The sequence below is a fragment of the Thalassophryne amazonica genome, chromosome 9, assembly GCF_902500255.1.
Source record: "Thalassophryne amazonica chromosome 9, fThaAma1.1, whole genome shotgun sequence".
NCBI lineage: Eukaryota > Metazoa > Chordata > Actinopteri > Batrachoidiformes > Batrachoididae > Thalassophryne > Thalassophryne amazonica.
The window spans coordinates 74329311-74349618 of NC_047111.1; the positions used below are offsets into that span (position 1 = coordinate 74329311).

Here is a 20308-nt window from a genome sequence, read left to right on the forward strand (position 1 = left end):
ACAAAAGTATCCGAAGGTTCAAGGTTTGGCCTTCTTCCCTGTAGAGCTAGGGAAACTTAAACATCACTGAACTACAAGTGCACTGAAGTTAATGGAGACTATGCTGAGAAAGAATGCAAAAACAGTCTTTCTCCTATAACATTTTCTTGGTGAGGCAGAGAAATGTTTAAAGTACCCTTTGTATGTAGTTAAAGAGTAAGGTTTCCATTTTAAATTGATTGAATGATGCTTAATAAGTGTGTAGAGTAGACACATTTCACAGTTAATATAGTGGGAATTTCATTATACACATCCTCAAGGTCCCATAGTCTTAGGTTTGTGTATTCACCCTGTTGACATATCCCTTAATCCCTTGCGCGCCAGAGAGTCGCTGCAGTCAAACAACAGAGAATCCACATGATGACAATTGCAAATGAATATTGTACTACAAAAATGTATGCTTTTCATCACATTAATAAGAGACTGCTGCTTGATACCCTGAAAACTTGCTAAAACATTCATTCATTCATCTTCTACCGCTTTGTCCAATTAAGGGTCGCGGGGGGCTGGAGCCTATCCCAGCAGTCATAGGGCGTGAGGCAGGGTACACCCAGGACAGGACGCCAGTCTGTCGCAGGGCCACAAACAGACAAACAAACACAGACACACCCACACGCACACCTAAGGACAATTTAAAGATCCCAATCCACCAAACCCGCATGTCTTTGGACATGGGAAGAAACTGGAGCACCCGGAGGAAACCCACACAAACACGGGGAGAACATGCAAACTCCACACAGAAAGACCACGGGAATTGAACCCACGACCTTCTCGCTGTGAGGCAACAGTGCCAACCACTAATCCACCGTGCTGCCCTCTTGCTAAAACAATTATAACAAATAATCCATGTCTGCTACGTTTAATCTGCGTGGAATTTAATAAACGCAAACCAAATTTCAGACATATATATATATATATTAGTCTGGAACAAAGAGGACAAACAGTGTTGTAAAGAACAATAATCAAGATGTTAAAGAGCAAACTTCACTTTCCCCCAGAATGATATGATCAGGAAGTGAGCGTAGCTCACAGCAGCTCCCATTGAAAATAACGGAGAGACAGCCTGTGATTCTCACGTTTACATAAAACAAACGCAATAACAAAGTAAAAAAACCCAGAGAATATATTCATGAGAGTTTTAGGCACAATATTTAAATGGTTTTATGTTGCGATGTTAATGGTGTCTGTGTGCAGCGGTTAAAGTGTAGCCCGATCAGAGCATCTCAGTGAAGTTCCCAATGTTACTGAGATCTCGCAGCGCGGCGACCTCTCCGAAGTTTTGCAGGATTTGAAACGTCAATAGGGCGAATGTAGAACCTACCCTGTTGTAAGTAAAATATAGGCCTTGAAATGGCTTATTTTAGAAGTCTGTGACGTTTGTCATTTAACCTTTGACACAAGATGAAAATCCTCATCTACAAAGCCAATGTTATGCCAACCCTGCTGGCACACCGCCGACACCTAAAAAAATGCACTGAGCAATTCTACCAATGTTGGCTGAGGAGTATCCTCTGCATCAGGTGGGAAAACTACCATATGAACATCAGCATCCTGGCTGAAGCCAAGCTCCGAAGCACTAATTGCGTCATCATCAAGATTCAAGAACCAGCTTTGGTGGGTAGATCATACTGTTAGGATGCATGACAGCCAACTTCCCAAGCAGATCTTCTACTCCCAGCTGAGCAAAGGAAAACGGTCCAGAGGAGGGCAGAAGAAACGCAACAAAGTCCTCCTGAAGTACAACTTCAAGAGCTGCTCCATTGACTGAAAGACCTGGGAAGAACACGCAAGGCACCAAGCCAGCTGGTGAACAATGATCACATGGGAGTGTAAGTTCGAAGACAAGCATATGAACACCACCGAGGAGAAGGAGGATGGAGAGAAAGAGAGAGCCTGTTGCGTCATCTCCGGCTCCATGTGTCTATCCAGGAATCGACCAAGAGACCATCTTCCTCACCACCAAGGGATTGCTATGACAATGGAAATCTTTATCTGGATTCCTGCTTGGTCTGTTGAATGCACCCACTGAGCCGGTCTGTCCTGTGTGTGACACGCTTACATAGCCTATAGGAGAGACATGTAACCAGTTCCAATATTCTCCTTTTGCCCTCTTGCTTTACCCTTTCCCTTGATTTTGCCATTTTTGTGTCAAAGAGGCCTTTTTTCTTTTTGGTGTATCTTTGGCAACAAATTAACCATCATTTTAGAACACAGCTGATAAATCTGTTTAGAGGAGGCAGTTCTCAAAATCTCGAGAAGATGAGTGAGGATCTCCACAAAAACACGAGTACCATAGAGAGCCATACTGTTTGCATTTCTTAATAATCTAAGTAAATGAAGTGTAAGACATGTTCGGTCACTTGGAAATGTTCATGGATCATCCCGATATTTCTGAGGAATGCTGTCTCTAAAAGTGATGATTTACTTGTTTTATACTAAAGAGTGCCATTACTTACGCAACTCATCATTTTCTTTATGATATTTTTACTTCATTTATATCATGTAGAGATTTGTTTTCAGATTGAGTTTAAAGAGTATAATTTTAGAAATTTTAATGTAGAGCAGCCTGAATTAGTTTTATTTCCGAAACGGTATAAAAGAAATTAAATGTGTAAAAGCCCAAGGGTGTTGATGCAATTTATAGGCACTGTATAGTCACTTGATGAATTTAAGATTACAGTGGGATAAGGGGTCAAGGAAGAAATGTTTTACTGTAAATTCTATATCCTATTATATACTTTAAGTGACAGTTGACACCCTTTCCCAGCTGTCACCATTTTCTATAACATGATAAATAGACATATCACGTTCAGTTTGACCCCTAGGTGTATTTAATTGGGTAAACTGCAAGCACATTTTGAAAATAAACAACAGTGAGTGTTCTTTTGTTCCCACTGTACAAACTGTGAAAGCAGAATCATAATCATGAAATTTTCATACTCCCATTGAACTTTACCTCCTGACTCAGAGCATTCAAGGCTTGTTAAAATGATGTTATACATTCACTCTTAACAAGTCAGCAATACAAAGACTAACGCTCGCTCTCTTTTCATGGGGGTCAAGGTCTGGAGTTTTGTGTTCTTAATGGTAAACATTTAACAGGTTCACATAAAACAGTGCAACACCAAATTTAAATGGCAGTGTTTTGACAGAAACACCTCATCAAGAGCCAGAATCAAATATGTCAGACACAATTATACTTCTCACACATAATGTGTCCTTTTATTTTTAAATGGAGGAAGGATGAAAAACTATCCCAGATGTCCATTCAGAAAGACATTCACTTTATCCCTTTCTGTGTTTAACACTTATATCCATGACTTAGATATCATTAGAGCTTAATAATAACTAATACTCTCGTGTTTGATTGATCCATTTTGATAGATTCTCTCATAATGAGGTCAGAGGTCAAGTTGAGACCAACACATTGCCCCTAGGTGCAAAAATCAATCTTCAAAAATTTCAAACATTCTAATTGTTTGGGAAACTTAGCATATAAATGTTGCACAAATGTCTGACTTGCCTGTGATTTTGTTTTGTGACCCAACACACGTGTGCAAAAATGATCTGCTACTTTTAGACTATACTCCTGGTCGTAATGATGTAATGATCTCTGAACATTTATCAGTCAGATACTGATAAATGTCTAATAAATCTGTTCTCTGTCAGCCCATTTTGCCAAATAAAAGCAGTTATAACAAAACACAAGTTAATCACCAAACTGTTTTTATTGTACAGACTATTAACACACGGGCTGTTCTCTGTGTGAAAACGCCATAATTAAATATCTGAGATGGTTTTCAACCTTATTATCCAAATTTTCTGTGTGAAATCATACAGGCGATGGCGTTCAAAAAGGGTTTTTTTACATACAGGTCTACAGCGACACCTGCTGGTCGAACTACTCTAAACGTCAAACGATGGAATTTTATGTGAAAACAGGATGGCATGATATTTCATGATGAGAAAACGGTCGAACTGCAAGAGAATGGAAAGAACAACACTAAAGAAATTATTACTGAGTCATTTTTAGTGCTTTTATTGGATTTTTTCACCATGTTTATTTTCCTCTCGTCTGTGATTTCTGAGTGTTATTTATATATATATATATATATATATATAATTTCTGTGTTATTTACACAGAATTATATATATATATATATATATATATATATATATATATATATATATATATATATATATATATATATATATATACGAGGTCTGTCAATAAAGCAACGGTCCTTTTTATTTTTTTCAAAAACTATATGGATTTCATTCATATGTTTTTACGTCAGACATGCTTGAACCCTCGTGCGCATGCGTGAGTTTTTCCACGCCTGTCGGTGACGTCATTCGCCTGTGAGCACTCCTTGTGGGAGGAGTCGTCCAGCCCCTCGTCGGAATTCCTTTGTCTGAGAAGTTGCTGAGAGACTGGCGCTTTGTTTGATCAAAATTTTTTCTAAACCTGTGAGACACATCGAAGTGGACACGGTTTGAAAAATTAAGCTGGTTTTCTGTGAAAATTTTAACGGCTGATGAGAGATTTTGAGGTGATTCTGTCGCTTTAAGGACTTCCCACGGTGCGAGACGTCGCGCAGCGCTCTCAGCCGCCGTCGTCAGCCTGTTTCAAGCTGAAAACCTCCACATTTCAGGCTCTATTGATCCAGGACGTCGTGAGAGAACAGAGAAGTTTCAGAAGAAGTCGGTTTCAGCATTTTATCCGGATATTCCACTGTTAAAGGAGATTTTTTTAATGAAAGACGTGCGGACGGGTCCGCGCGTCGGCTCCCAGCCGCCGCGACGCTCCGCCACAGGAAAAACACCTCTGTTGAAAGCCTTAAGGACAAGTTGGAACATGTCCTGCTGTTAAACAATTTCTCATATACTCACTCCACTGAAAGCCATCAAAAGCCGCCTGGATTTTACAAATGGTTATCAACACGGAGGTGTTTTTCCTGTGCCGCCGCACCGCGTCGGCTGCGTCCCAACGCGCGGACCCGTCCGCACGTCTTTCATTAAAAAAATCTCCTTTAACAGTGGAATATCCGGATAAAATGCTGAAACCGACTTCTTCTGAAACTTCTCTGTTCTCTCACGACGTCCTGGATCAATAGAGCCTGAAATGTGGAGGTTTTCAGCTTGAAACAGGCTGACGACGGCGGCTGAGAGCGCTGTGCGACGTCTCGCACCGTGGGAAGTCCTTAAAACGACAGAATCACCTCAAAATCTCTCATCAGCCGTTAAAATTTTCACTGAAAACCAGCTTAATTTTTCAAACCGTGTCCACTTCGATGTGTCTCACAGGTTTAGAAAAAATTTTGATCAAACAAAGCACCAGTCTCTCAGCAACTTCTCAGACAAAGAAATTCCGACGAGGGGCTGGACGACTCCTCCCACAAGGAGTGCTCACAGGCGAATGACGTCACCGACAGGCGTGGAAAAACTCACGCATGCGCACGAGGGTTCAAGCATGTCTGACGTAAAAACATATGAATGAAATCCATAAAGTTTTTGAAAAAAATAAAAAGGACTGTTACTTTATTGACAGCCCTCGTATATATATATAAAATGTGTGTGTGTGTGTGTGTGTGTGTGTGTGTGTGTGTGTGTGTGTGTGTGTGTGTGTGTGTGTGTGTGTGTGTGTGTGTGTGTGTGTGTAAAATGTAATCGTATTCCACGAGGGTCAGCATTCACAATATAGTGATGAGGAGGAGGATTCTGCCATGAATGTGACAAGTGACTTAGGACTTGATCATCACAAAAAAAGTATAGATGAGTGGGTGAATGAGTGAGTTATTTGTGAGGCATTCCATCATTTCTTTAAAGAATAACTCAAAAACAGTAAATGTTATCATCTTGTTGTGAAAGTGTAGTGACACGGACCCACAACAGGGGGCGCAAATGAACGGACCAATGTCTGCATGTAGTGAGTACTCACCTGGATTAGCACTTTGACTTCTCCAGTGAGGTTTTTTTTTTTTTTTTCTTCTGCACTTCCTGGAGCTCCTTCCCAGTGTGTTCAAGTTGTTTCTTGTAAGTTCACCCTTTGGAAAGGAAGATGCTTTCCTTAGTTTTTCCCAGGCTCCCAGTTCACTTTGTGTTTGAAATCTCTTTTGTGATAAAGACTCTGTCTGGTGAGAAAGAGACTGAGTTGTGGAAGATTTTGTTTGGAACTCTTTTAGAAGAAAAAGACTGTTTGATGCTGTTCCTTTTTGAGCAAGAGACTCAGCATTCTGAACCCTCCTTCCAGAAGAAGGGTTTATGTTGAATTACCTTCTGGGAGGAAGCTGTTTTGTGCTGACTTCACCCTTTTTATATGAAGTCTACTCTTCAGATATACTCACCCTGTTGACGAAGGCATCACAGTTTGTGTTGAACTCTGTATTAAGCTCACCATCTTTGAAGAAAAGAAAGCCCTTGGTTAATTCAGTCTGCGTTTGGAACTCTCCAGTTGAGAAGAAGACTCCTTAGTTTGATCACTCGAGTATGAAGATTCTTCAGTTTGGCTGCACCAGTTTATGAAGAGAATTTCCTTCCCCTGTTTTGTCTCCACCTTTGACTGTTTGATTCTCATTTGCGTTTAATAAAACTGTGCTTTAACGCCATCCTCTGTGTCTGAGCTGAACTGCATCCTGGGGTTCTACTCTGTCCACCTAAATTCTGGTTCCAGTTAGCCACCGTAACACCTAACCTTAACACTTTCACATTTTTGGTGAACTCTGAACACTAGATTGAATTATTTGTATAAAGCAACTTTGTTTTGCCTATGTAATGTCCCATAGATGTGTCACTAACCTACTTGATGGAAGGCAGAAAACAGTTTTGGCTTAATTGGGTAAATCTTGTGAGGGTCAGTGCATTCTGTACAGTAAATGGTTCTGCGACTCAGCACCCACCTTCCGTCAGGTCAGCTAACAAGTTAAGCTAGCATTTGTGGATGGATGCTAGCCAAATAATGTACAAATGGACTGAATAATTAGTGATGACAAATTTGAAATACTGTTCCGGAATATTTCAAAACCTTTGTAACACCATGTTTTGAAACATTGTTCTGGAGCCCATATCAAAAGGAAAACACTCACTGCTGTGCTAAATGGGACCTCCATTACATCAGCAGCGAATTTGAAACAAATGTTTAAAAGTGTTCCGCTTCATGCTGCGTTTACAAATAACGACAGCACGTCACGAATGCCACGAAGTACGTATACATTCTGGCCGCCGATCACGAATGTGATGATTTTGGGCAGAGGCGTCAGGTGTCCTCAGGAACTGCTGCAACCTGTTACCACACGTTACAATTAATGACACGTGTTGCTGGAGAATTATCAGGAACCATTACATATGGTCAAGAATAATGTTCCGCGTTTTGCGCACTACCGCGCGTAACAGCGCATCATTAAGTTCTATCATGTTGTGAATGAGGTGAATTGTCTCCACACACACACACCCATATTCATCCAATCGTCAGTTGCTGAACAATTCAGATCGCTCCAGTTTGTTCCTCAAAATCCACAGCAGAATAACTTTGTGACTGCATGCTTAGTTGGGCTCTGTGCCACGGAGTGGCGCAGAGAGGAGGAGGAGACGGGGAGAGCCAGATGTGTGGCTTCACGCGGCTCTCGTCTCATGTGTTTTTCCAAACATCAGGCACATGAAGCAGGTGGAACACCTGCAGGAGCATTGGAATGACACTTTTAGCCGACGTGGCATCTCTGTCCTTCAGCATACTGCAGCAATGAAACTGAATGCAGTGTAGCAGGGTTTAATTGTGCGCACGTCAGAGAAGAATACTGTCACAGTCTATTAACGATCACCACTAATCAAGACGGATCAACACGCTCAGTTGCAACCTCCATGACATGAGGCAAAATGAGGGTGCGTGACATTTGTGGAAGATTTTTTTGACAGCCAAAAACATGCTCCATGAAAATCACGAATATCACGCACCAACACGCACTATTAAGAAACCTGTTCAGATGCGTTAAGTCACGTTAAGAATGTCAGGAATGTGCCAAGAATGACGCAAATATGACATTCGTAACGCATCTTGCCTATTTCTAAATGCACCTTAAGAACATGACACATATTATGAAGTGGCTATTCAAACATAGCTGTATTAATAATTCCAAATTCTTTTCGTACATAGCACAGTCTTGTTATCTTTAGGGTTACGGGTTATTGTTATGGTTAGGATTCATAGTTGTGGTTAAAATAGTTAAACAAGTTACGTATCACTAGCAAATACATGTACAAGTACGTAACCTCATGATCACGTGACCTCTACTAACCAATGAGACAGACGCTATGTACGAATAGAATTTCACAGATATGAACGAACACGTAGAGATAGCCACTGCCTGTTATAAAACACAATTGAATTAATGGTAATAGCTGGCCAAGCATCTGTACATGCACAAGAACTTGTTGCTTGTTTGACAACAGTGGCGGTTCTACACTGAATTACTCCCCAGGCGGCATTCCATCTGAGTGGCACCCCACCTAAAAACACAAAACTTTGCACATTTTTTATTAATATTTTAGAAGTGACCCTGAAATTCCCATTGAAATTGACACCAAAAGCCCGCAGGCTACAATATTGCCCCAAAATAAAACATCCATGAATTGCAAATCTGAATAAACATGCCCTTACATTAGACACTTTATTAATCTGTCTTTCAGGAAGGAACAATTAGCTCTTTTATTAAGGTACATATTTGTGTCAACATTTGGCTAAATATTTAGCTTGATGTTTGTACATATTAGGCTAAATGTGTAAATATTTTGCATTAACTAATCTGCAAAAGTTTTAGGTTTGACAGAAATTTGATCATGTCGTGTTTTGCCTTTTTCTCCCAATTTTTGGTCTTCATCTGTGGATCAAAAATCAAAAGTGAAATGTTGCTAGTGTTCCCATGCTAGTGAAACCAAATGTGATTCTTTTTCTCCATTAAATAAACCAGTTTATTATGATGATAAGCCTCATTTTAAATGTCATCATAATTGTTATTATTAATGAGATGTGCATTAATTGGAAGAAAGTCGAGGTGTAACTGACTTTAGCCCATGAACCACCTCCCCTGCACCCCCACTTGTCCCTACCATTAGAAAAACCCAGAGGTGAACTGTCCTCCACGTGTGGCGCGCCCCTCCCCTTTCTTTCACCATCTCACTGCTTCAGCAAGCAGGGGCACCTGCAGCTGCCTGCAGGGGGCGCCAATTTGGCAATTCTACACACAGTGACAAGAAAACCATTTTGTGGTGGAGATTTATTTTTTTTTTTTTAAGTGCTCGTCCCCACGGTGCCGCCCCTCCATAAATGCCACCCAGGGCGACGGCCCTGGACCCGTATCAAAAACCGTCACTGTTTGACAAAGTCATGTAGATTATATAACATTGTTTAATATTTACAATTGTTCATTTTAAAAAGAACATGGGATTATATTGTCATACAGTAATTATACATAATACATTAATTATCAAACATATTTTAAATTAAAAGTAAATAAGTGCATTATTATGAAAATAAAGATGAACGTGTAATTAATCAGAAATTTAATAAAATAAATAATGTAATTTGAGTGGGGTTTGGCTGATTTGTTAAAGTACTTTTCATCTTCACAAATTCAGTTTTTATATATTAAAATTTTTAATCACTATATTATAGCATAATATTCACAACTAATTTATAACAATAATTTATTGAATGTGTTCATAATTTCTTCGAATCTCTTTTGGATAATATATCTGTTTATGTCGTCCTAGAATTATTTCGATTAAATAAAAACGGAAGCGCTACAGGACAGGGCGTGTTTTAATTACGTCATTGCCGGGGCTCGTGTTAAAGGCGTGGCGCACTTGTGTCGTACTCCGCGGCCAAATTCAAAAAGTGAAAGAAAGAAACAGCAGCTGGAGTTAACAGACGATTTATACGGAGGTAAACGGCGCTTCTCCAACTGTTTGAAGTCATTGTTTTCTGTGGTTTGTTTCAGAGGTATTTAAAGCCGACTTCAATGGATGAACAGAATATTATTCAGCTAACGCTAACAGTCCTGTTTCTGTCGTGTGTGTTTTTGTTTAGTTTTTTTTGTAAGTATAACTTTAATGTTACTTTATTAACGTTTAAACTTTACTCCCTAACACCGGTTGGGTTAACAAAAGCTCCCCAATCGTGCAAGCACATTTATTAGAAAAGACATCTGTTTGACATAAACAAGAGTTTAGACTTTTATTTTAAACCTAATCACATGAAATGTTATTTATTGCTTGTGAAATTGATTATAAGCCATTGTTTAGCTCTATTTAAGTGATCCCTTATGGGATTTTTTTTCTATTTCCTAATTTAATTTTCTTTAAAATGTGCTTTGCCCCAATGTGAGCGTTTTGCTGTGTGTGTGTGTGTGTGTGGTGGGGGCAGAAATGAACGAGTCATGCAAGACATATATTATTAATTACATCTACATGTATTTGTTGTTTCTTAAATCTCTAACAAACATCCAGTGTACAGATTTGTACAAAAAGTGCTTGAACACAACAGATCACTAAAAATAGATTAAGTCCTCCATAACATAATTTAATGGGCATTAGTGATTATATTATCCAAGTTCCAACAAAGAAAACTACAGTTGGTTAAAAAAACTGACTTCTGTTATATCTGTCAGATCTATTAGATGTCATTATAAGAATGTTAATGCAGGAGAACAAAGGAAATCCAATCTCATAGTGGTAAAGAAATTAAAGAATAAGATTAATAGAAAGGTTGAGCCAGATGTAGATGAAATCTTAGCAACATTTCATTGCACTTTGTGCCCTTGTTGAGATATCCTTTCTCCTGACAGATGAGGAAGTTCACATAACCTGTACATTAAAATAGCTCTTTCTGTTGGTGTTGGTAATATTAATATTAACAATTATTTTTAGTTATTTCTCTGTTCTAATCTAAACTATGTCAGGAAATTGTGTAAAATTATCATAATTTTCTAGTGCTCGAGATATATTTGTCCAAAATCTAAAGGTATCAATTTGTGACAAACTACAGAAAAAATATGACAGAAGCTGGAACCAGAATTTTTCCACTTGATAGATGACTTCAAGAATGTACTATTTCAGTTTGCAACAGTGATGCTAGAGTTGGACTTTTTTGTTATCTATGTACGTGCAGTTTTATACTGCACATCCAGTATGCTTGTGTTATTGCTTATGTTGTATTATATCCTAGTCACTGTTTAATTTTCTTACAAAATTGTATTTACAAATGATGCTGTATGAGAAATATTTTTGTGATCTGATGCGGGGGGGGGGGGGGGGGGTATCAAAACATGCATGTGCTGCTCTGTTGCATTGCTGCTCTCTTTTACTTCCATCAGCATGGCATCTTCAGTGATGGATAACGTTGGTAAAGCTGTAGTGGGAGTCTGGCGGGCACATACTGTCTTGGATGAGTCTGATGATGCAGAGAGTTCTCCAGAAGCCCCAGACCATTTCCACAAGCTTCGTGCCTCTTCTTCACTCAGCTCTCTGAGAATGTCTTTGCGGAAGCGGCTTCCGTTGCGTTCTGTCCAGACAAACTCCCTTCCAGAGAATCCAACCTGGGAACATCTACAGGCACCACCAAAAACCAGCGGTGTCCGCAAACTTACCCGAAGTGCACAACAGTCCATTACTGGAGTGTGTCAGGTAGGTGCATACTTTCCCAAGATACTCTGCTTTTGTATGTTTCTTCCTTTTTGAAAGGAAGGCAGTAATGTCACTAAAACATTGTGGTACTGTAGTTGAATTAAATCTGGTTTCGATCCAAAACTGAGAGCTGTTGTACATCTCTTGATAAGTGAATTTCTTTGTCCTTGTTCTTCCCTCTCAACTATTATCCCTTGTTCAATGAATTTAGCACAATTTTTATTTATATATTGCCAAACTATAAAATAAACCAGTGCAAAGAGCTTTAAACAATAAGATCAAGGCCACCTCATGAGCAAGCACACTGGTGACAATAGAAAGGTAAAAACTCTTTTTTTTTTTTTTTTTTTTTTTTTTTTTTTTTTTTTTTTTTTTTTTTTTTTTTTTTACAGGAAGAAACCTCAGGCAGACCAGACTCTGAGGTGACTGAGCCTGTACTGACAAAAATGCTGCAGTTAACCATATAAATAAATGGTTTGTGGTGGTAGGATAATTGTTTAGAGGACAACGAGGTGCACAGGATCAGCATCTCCGAGAACAGATGCCGTATCAATCAGTTAGGAGTTTCATAATCTGCCGTTCCCCAAGATTTTCAATTTACTTTCAATTATATACTACCAAATCACAACAGAGTTGCCTCAAGGTACTTCAAGATGATTTGCTATCCAGCAAAGAGTTCCCCGAACCAGAACTTCCAATCACGACTGCACACACATTGATGTTAGATCTCAGCCACTCACACACAAGACATTCAGGTCACAACACACCTACTCCACATCCTAATTATTGTCAGTTAATTTCATCACTCTTTCAAAGAGCACACTACACATTTAGAAAGTTCCTATACATGCAGTCAGTATAGTATATGCTATACTGTGTGTGTGTGTGTATCTCAGTGCATGCCTATCATGCACTGATAGTGCATGATAGAAGTGTTTACTTCTTCCAACTCCTTTTTTGAGGATTGTTTCTTAGCTGACATACTTTTCTTCTTATCTTATTTTTCCATTGTTCACAATAAATTTAATTCATTCGTCATCATCCAGAAAAGAGCCTTCTCTCTCCTTTGTGTCTCAACCAGCGGCTGCAGAGGAACAGAGAGTTTATGCTTGAAGAGTGTCTGGTAGCAACTCCCGGTCGGACATCTGATGGGGGAGAAACTGGAGTATCAACGTCTCGAACACCACGACATACACCTGGTCGAACTGCAACACCCAGACGCACCCCCAGATTAACAGCAACACCCAGACACAACCCAGGAATTAAAAGAACTCCTGAGGGTGATGCTGGTGTGCGTGGGGTAAAAACAGGAGGAGGCAGGAGGCAGCTGGTCCGCATGGCTGCTTTGCGAAGTCCCTTTGCATCCCCCAACACACAGATCCAGAGACAGTGAGTGTTTTTATTTAGTGCTTCAGAGCTGGATTTCTATACAATATATAGATCATGCAGTGGCTTGAAAATGTTTGGGCAGCATTGCCGACTTTTTACACATTTAATTTTATTTCTACAGTATTTTGTTGTCGTTATTATTTGCTTGTTTGTTTTAATCTGGCTTTTCTGTGTTAAAATTTGAGATGTCAAAATAGATCTCTACAGTGACAAAATAAAATGTTTTAAAGCCAAAATAATAGAATTCCTACCCATGCAGCTGTAACTATGCAACCTGTAATATAACACAAACCAATTTATGCAGTCTGTTTTCTTTAGAAAAAGTCAAGGAATGAATACCTGAAACAGTGTAGTAAGTCAAGTAAGTCCCTTCAGCTGCTCCCTTGTTTTGCACTCGGGGTCGCCACAGCAGATCCACCTTGGATCTGCATGTTGAATTGGCACAGGTTTTACATGGGATGCCCTTCCTGACGCAACTCCACATTACGTGGAGAAATGTGGCAGGGGTGGGATTTGAACCCGGAACCTTCTGCACTGAAACCAAGCGCATTAACAACAATGAAACAATGTAGTACTTTATGGTAAATCTACCTAAACTGGTCATTTTCTAAAACAGACATTGTGGAAGAAGGAGACTAATCTGAATTCACTTCTTACAGTTTGGTTTCATAAAACTAAATACATATGCCAAAGCTTTTTCAAGTTACTGTTGATGGATCTGTGATTTGATTGAAGTGTCAGTTCTGCTCTGTTTTTGTTTCTCTGTCACAGAATGTTTGACAGAGATCTGGAGTCTGTGTCCAGTGGACTCAAGAAGCTTAAGCATCTGTCAAAGGCTTTTAATAGCATAACTGGTCGAGGTGACAGGTAAAGTATCGTATTGTACCCATAACATTTTGGCAGTGTTGACACAGTTACTCTGAAAAGTTACTTTTTTAGTTACCTTATACAGTTACTTTATTAGCAGCTGTCGACAACTTGTAACTACCTAACTTGGTTACTGTTAAGATTGCATAATCAGCAAAGTAACTAATAGTTATTTTTCTGAGTACTTAATCTTGAAAATAACCATGTTAGATTCCACATTACTTTATTAGTTATATTCACAGTTCACATTCGCAGCTGCTGATGAAGCAACTAAAATCTAAGTGTATAAAGTAACTAAGAAAGTAACTTTTCAAAGTTACTGTGGCAACACTGTATTTTGGTCAGTATAATTTAATTTAGCCTTTTTAATTTAAGCAAGAGGCATGATTATTTGTCTTAAGTATGATGGCCACCAAGGAGGTAATTACCTCCTGGACATTTTGTCTTTTAGCAGGATTACACAAAATACTGCTAACCAGTTTTTTGTTGTTTGTTTGTTTTTGTTTGTTTTTTTGTGCTGGTTGGTGAATTAGAATGACTAGATGCAGATCTGTACACCAGAGAGGATATGTCTGGCTGGAAAATCACTAAGGGCCCATGGGCAAGGTCCCTAAGCTCCCAAGTTGCTCAGGCTGTGTAGTAAGCGTCTTGGGTAGCAGCACCCTGACATCAGTATGGGTAAATGTGAGGCATTACTGTAAAGCGCTTTGAGATTCTGATATAGGTGGGGAAAAGTACTATATAAATACACTGCTTTACAGTTTGTCGTTGGCACCATTTCTTTGTAGGGAGAAGGTTTGCTTCCTACATGGTCCTTTCTGTGTGGAGTTTGCATGTTCTCCCAAAGTTTGCGTGGGCTCTCTCCAGGTGGTCCATCTTCCTTCTGCTCCCAAAGACATGCAGGCTGGGTGAAATGAACATTTTAAATTTACCTCCTCTACACCTGACCGTGACACATAATTGGAAAGCCGATTTTAGAAAAATGGATGGATGGTAGGCTTGCATCAAGCAGCATTCATAGAATTTTAGCTAAAACTGGACTTCAGATTGTTCTTTTTAATGTCCCCAACTGAGTTCACATCCTTTCACTTGGACATAAAGGACAAAGTCACCCTTTCTCAACCTTAGCAACATTAAAGCTCTTGAGTGCTCAACTCACCTCTCAGGGATTAGAACTGGGCTGATCAATACCCCCCCTCCAAGTAATGAATTAAACCCAAATCACTAAATTACACTAATAATGTTTTATATGTGGAGTGTCAGTGGAGCAAACAGGTAGTCAAGGCTTGCTGCTCTTTCACCACAGAACCATGATGCATGTTTTAAAAGAACATTAACGCTCTGCTTTGAGTTAAAATCTGCTCAGGAATTAACATAGAATTACACTATGTGAAATATCAGCTATATTTAAGGGAGGATTTATATTTTCATGGTTTTGAATAAAACATTATATTTATAATAGATAATAAAACAAATTTGTGTATCATGTTAACAGCTAGCACACCCAGGATGCAAATTTTAAAAATATATTCCACTCTCTGCTTGAAATACATAGCTACACATTCCCCTTTCAATGAGAGACTGAATCACAACACATGCACTAGCTTTGCCCATTTTGCCAATCTTACACACCCCTACTCTTTTCACTGAAATATCATCTGCAACATTGCACTCAGTGAGTCAAAATTTCACACATTCTCAAGAAAAATGCTTGTTTTGCACAATGCAAAAGATGGAGAACAGTGCCTTACTTTTTCTGGGTCAGACTTGAAGTTTTTTAGTCACCCCTTGTACCTTCTTCACATCTTGTCCTTGCAACTGCACCACTGTCTTGTTCATATTGACTGTCATTCCCCTTCTCTCCAGAGAGTACCTCCACTTCTTCAGGCTCACTTCAGGCTGTATCTTACTCACTAAAGATCACAATGTCATCTGCAAACATTTCATCTCTCTCTCACCTGGTCTGTCACCACTGCAAACAAGGAAAGGCTCAAAGCTGGTCCTTGATACAGTCCCACCTTAAATCCATTCCTACCAGACATCTCACCAGTATGTAGCAGTTGCATACTTCTCTGCTACTCCTACCATCCTCATCCAATACTACATCTCTTTTTCTCAGAACCCGATCATAAGGTTTCTGTAAAGACACAAATGCACAATCCAACTTCTGACCTTCTCTATACATCACCATTCTCCAAGCATCTGTGCTGCTCATTCTCTGTATGAAACAATGTCTGCGCACAGATCTTCACGCTGTGGCAAATTAATTTTACGCCCACGCATTTACTACAGCTCTGTGCAACATTCTTATTCTTACAAATCTTGACTTTCTGAACCTACCTGAGTACTGGCAAGTGGAGCATGCAGAACTGTAAAACATGCAAGTCAAGTGGTCTCCAGGAGCAGGGTTGGTAACCTCTGCTGTAAGTCTAGTACATAAATAAATTATTAAAAAAATAAAAATATTCTGTCAGCACGGGCATCAAAGGTGGGCACTCAGATACTTGGGTACTTGCATTCTAGTTGTTTAGATTTGCTCAAAATACAGTTTTATTGTCTTTGTAGTACTTTGTAGTAGCACTTCATCTTTTGTTTTTAACATTCTTCATACAGTGAAGGCCACAGAGACAGTGACACCCCTTCTATCCACCCAAAGAATCCCAGTCTGCGTGCAGCTTTTCCTCGGCCCTCCCCCGCCCACATTCTTCCCGCCTGATTAAAAACTGGGACTGTGTGTGGGATTCAAATATGGTGGGAGTGAGCAGGACCATATATGGGTGTAGGAATTTGAGCCAACAGCTAGAAATGCACTGTGGACATCTTGCGTGATTTTTGCATCATTTTCTGTTGACATTTAAAATGTTGGATCGTGACCTGAATAGTTTCTAATAAGATTAGATGCACTTCTCACAGACACATGTGTTGCATATTATCTTATAAATGTCAGTTTCTTTCCCTTCTACAACAGGAAATTCACCTATTCCCAAATTATGGAGTAGGGAAGAAGGTAATTTCACAAACGAAACAAATACTAAAACTGTATGATAGTGTGCCCTGCGTTGACTGTTGGGACAATATAGTGCTGACCTTTTTACTGCATGTGACTGCATGTCTGCTGTGCATACAGAATTATGAAAAGCAGTCGTTCACAAAGATCTTCCCTCATGTCTTATGAATAACTTGCATTGTTCTGTGCAAAATATGCTCTTATTTTTGCCACAGGGCCTTATATCCTCTTTGATAATCACTTTAGGCCTTATCTATTACGTTATTCTGTCTGCCTAACAACTATACAAATATTTTCTTGCACATCCTAGGGTTTTGGCAACTCCCAACAAAGTGTGTGTGTTGGGTTCATCAGTAGCTGAATGGTGATGCAATTTTTGTTGTTTTGTATCTGTATACCACCACATGGATTTGAAATGAAATAATCAAGATGTGTTTGCATTGTAGAGTTTTGAGCTTTAATTCATGGGATTTAACATTAGGAATTATGACTATTTGTACGCATAGTCCTTCCTTTTTCCAGAGCCCAAGTAACGACACAGCAAAATCATTTTTATGAGCACAAATCATCGCTTTTACAGCTGCTTTTCTTTACTGTATGGTAAATCTGTCTAGTGTAGGCAGTTCTCAAAAACTGAGTGACCGTCACATTTAAAGGAGACTAGTGAGCAAAGACGAACATGACGCTTAAGTGGCTGTGATTCGAGAAACTGTGCATAGTGCAACATTTGTATCACCAGTTATACAACTTAAAGGTGAAGTGACACAGAGAAATTGTCTTGAGTGCCCTCTTCTGTTCACCATTTGGTGAGTCTCTCTGGTCATTATCCAGCATGCAGGTGCCTCAGTATAGAGAGCCCCGGTGGCTGTAGAAGGAGGACACTTCATGTTTCATCTGGCTGTGGCAAATCAATGGTTATTTTCAAGGGGTGGGGGGGTATGGTTGTGTACCTGATGGGTTGCCATCTGTGATCCCAGGAGATTCCATAGTGTGATGGATGTGGCAGTGTGCAGCACTGGTGCATGCTCCCAGACCTGACCTAAACATTGAGATTTGTGTTGAAAATATTCTGCATACGAGGTCTATTAGAAAAGTATCCGACCTTATTTTTTTTTTCAAAAACCATATGGATTTGAATCACGTGTGATTACATCAGACATGCTTGAACCCTCGTGGGCATGCGAGAGTTTTTTTCACGCCTGTCGGTTACGTCATTCGCCTGTGGGCAGTCTTTGAGTGAGGAGTGGCCCACCCTCTCGTCGTTTTTTTTCATTGTTTAGGAATGGCTCAGACTGCTGCTTTGTTTGATCAAAATGTTTTCAAGAACTGTAAGGCACAACTGAGTGGACACCATTCGATAAATTCAGCTGGTTTTCGGTAAAAATTTTAACAGCTGATGAGAGATTTTGGTCTGGTAGTGTCGCCGTAAGGACGGCCCACGGCGACTGACGGCGATCTGCGCTTCGAGGCGGCAGCGTCTCGCCGTTTCAAGTTGAAAACTTCCACATTTCAGGCTCTGTTGGCCCAGTAAGTCGTCAGAGAACTTTCAGAAGAAGTCGGCATGAGTTTATTCGGACATTCCATTGTTAACGGACATTTTGTAATGAAAGAACGTGCGGGCAGAGTCGCATGTCGGGCCGGACCCGACCGCGGGGGGTCGCGACAGGAAAAACACCTCCGTTGGAAACCTTAACGGGCAAGTTGGAACATGCCCAAGCTATTAAACAATTTCTCAGTTACTCACTTGTTGAAAGCCATCAAAAGCCGCCTGAATTTTACAAATGGTTTTCAACACAGAGGTGTTTTTCCTGTCGCGGCGCACACAGATTTGCCAAGTCATCACGGAAACGACTCGGCGAATTTGCGCGCACGTCTTTCATTAAAAAATGTCCTTAAACAGTGGAATGTCCGCATAAAGTCCTCATGCCGGCCTCTTCTGAATCTTCTGTTCTCTCACGACGTCCTGGGTGAATTAAGCCTTAAATTAGGATGTTTTCAGGTCGAAACAGGCCGACGACGGCGCCTGGAAGCGCTGCGCGACGTCCCGCTTCGTGGGAAGTCCTTACACCGACAGAAACACCCCATAATCTCTCATCAGCCGTTAAACTTTTCACCGAAAACCAGCTTAATTTCTCGAATAGTGTCCACTCGGATATTCCTCACAGGTCCAGAAAATTTTTTGATAAAGCAACGCGCGCCGTCTCGAGCAGCGTGTGAAACAAAGGAATTCAGCCGAGAGGGCAGGACCACATCTCACTCAAGGCCTGTCCACAGGGAAATGACGTCACCGACACGCGTGAAAAAACTCACGCATGCGCACGAGGGTTCAAGCATGATTGGTGTAATCGCATGTCATTCAAATCCATATAGTTAAAAAAAAAAAAAAAAAAAGGGTCGGTTTATTATCTGAGACCGTATTTAGTTTGTTCAATTATTTATGGGCTCTGAAAATGGAGGGGCTGTGTATAAAATGGCTTTAATTTCTAAACGTCGTCATTTTTGTTAGACCCTTCATTAAAGCTAGTTTACACTTCAAGTACAAGACATCTTGATGTGCAGAGGCAAATTTGCAAAAATTGTTACTATCCAAATACTTATGGACCTTACTGTATACATGTAAGTGTTGGCATATTTTTCTTTTAAAATTGGCTTTTGCACACTATCAGTTTTAAGACTGAATAATACTTGCAGGTGCCTGGCCTCCATTACTGATTCTAATTGTTTGTTTCTTTTCCAGTAAGAAGTACCCATTTTGTTCTTTCTGACTTTTCTTGACAGGACTACTCCAAGGGAACATGGAGGAGTGATGATAAGAAGGTTGGATCCCAGCGGGAAATTCAGTCGCTCAAGCCTCACTCGTCGAGCTGCACGCGTCTCAAACATGCTGGGTGGTTTGGCTAACACGGCTGTTAACAATATCTGCAAACAAAAATGAACTACATGTGTCTGCGTGTAAAACAAAGGACCTTTTCATGTTTCACTGAGGTGCGTATGTTACATGTATGTGGTGGAGCTGGGAAACTATTATACATGACAACTTGTCTTCAAGTTACTTTCTGTTTGGAAAGCTACAAGTCTTGTTTGTTTACATATCTCAAGTTAGCTAGTTGTGGATGAACCGTCCTCTAGCTACAAAGAGTCTTACATACGAGGTCTGTCAATAAAGTATAGGTCCTTTTTTATTTTTTTCAAAAACTATATGGATTTCATTCATATGTTTTACGTCAGACATGCTTGAACCCTCGTGCGCATGCGTGAGTTTTTCCACACCTGTCGGTGACGTCATTCGCCTGTGAGCACTCCTTGTGGGAGGAGTCGTCCAGCCCCTCG

General features: G+C 40.0%; 1 protein-coding gene across 1 annotated transcript; it reads left to right on the forward strand.

Annotated features, from left to right (window-relative positions):
* The first annotated feature begins 9884 nt into the window (after positions 1-9884).
* On the forward strand, positions 9885-20192 carry LOC117516578. Its single transcript, XM_034177445.1, has 5 exons — positions 9885-9976; positions 11406-11715; positions 12797-13104; positions 13876-13971; positions 19757-20192. The coding sequence occupies exons 2-5, from the start codon at positions 11407-11409 to the stop codon at positions 19911-19913; spliced, it is 870 nt and encodes a 289-aa protein (XP_034033336.1). The 5' UTR covers positions 9885-9976; position 11406; the 3' UTR covers positions 19914-20192.
* Positions 20193-20308: the final 116 nt, after the last annotated feature.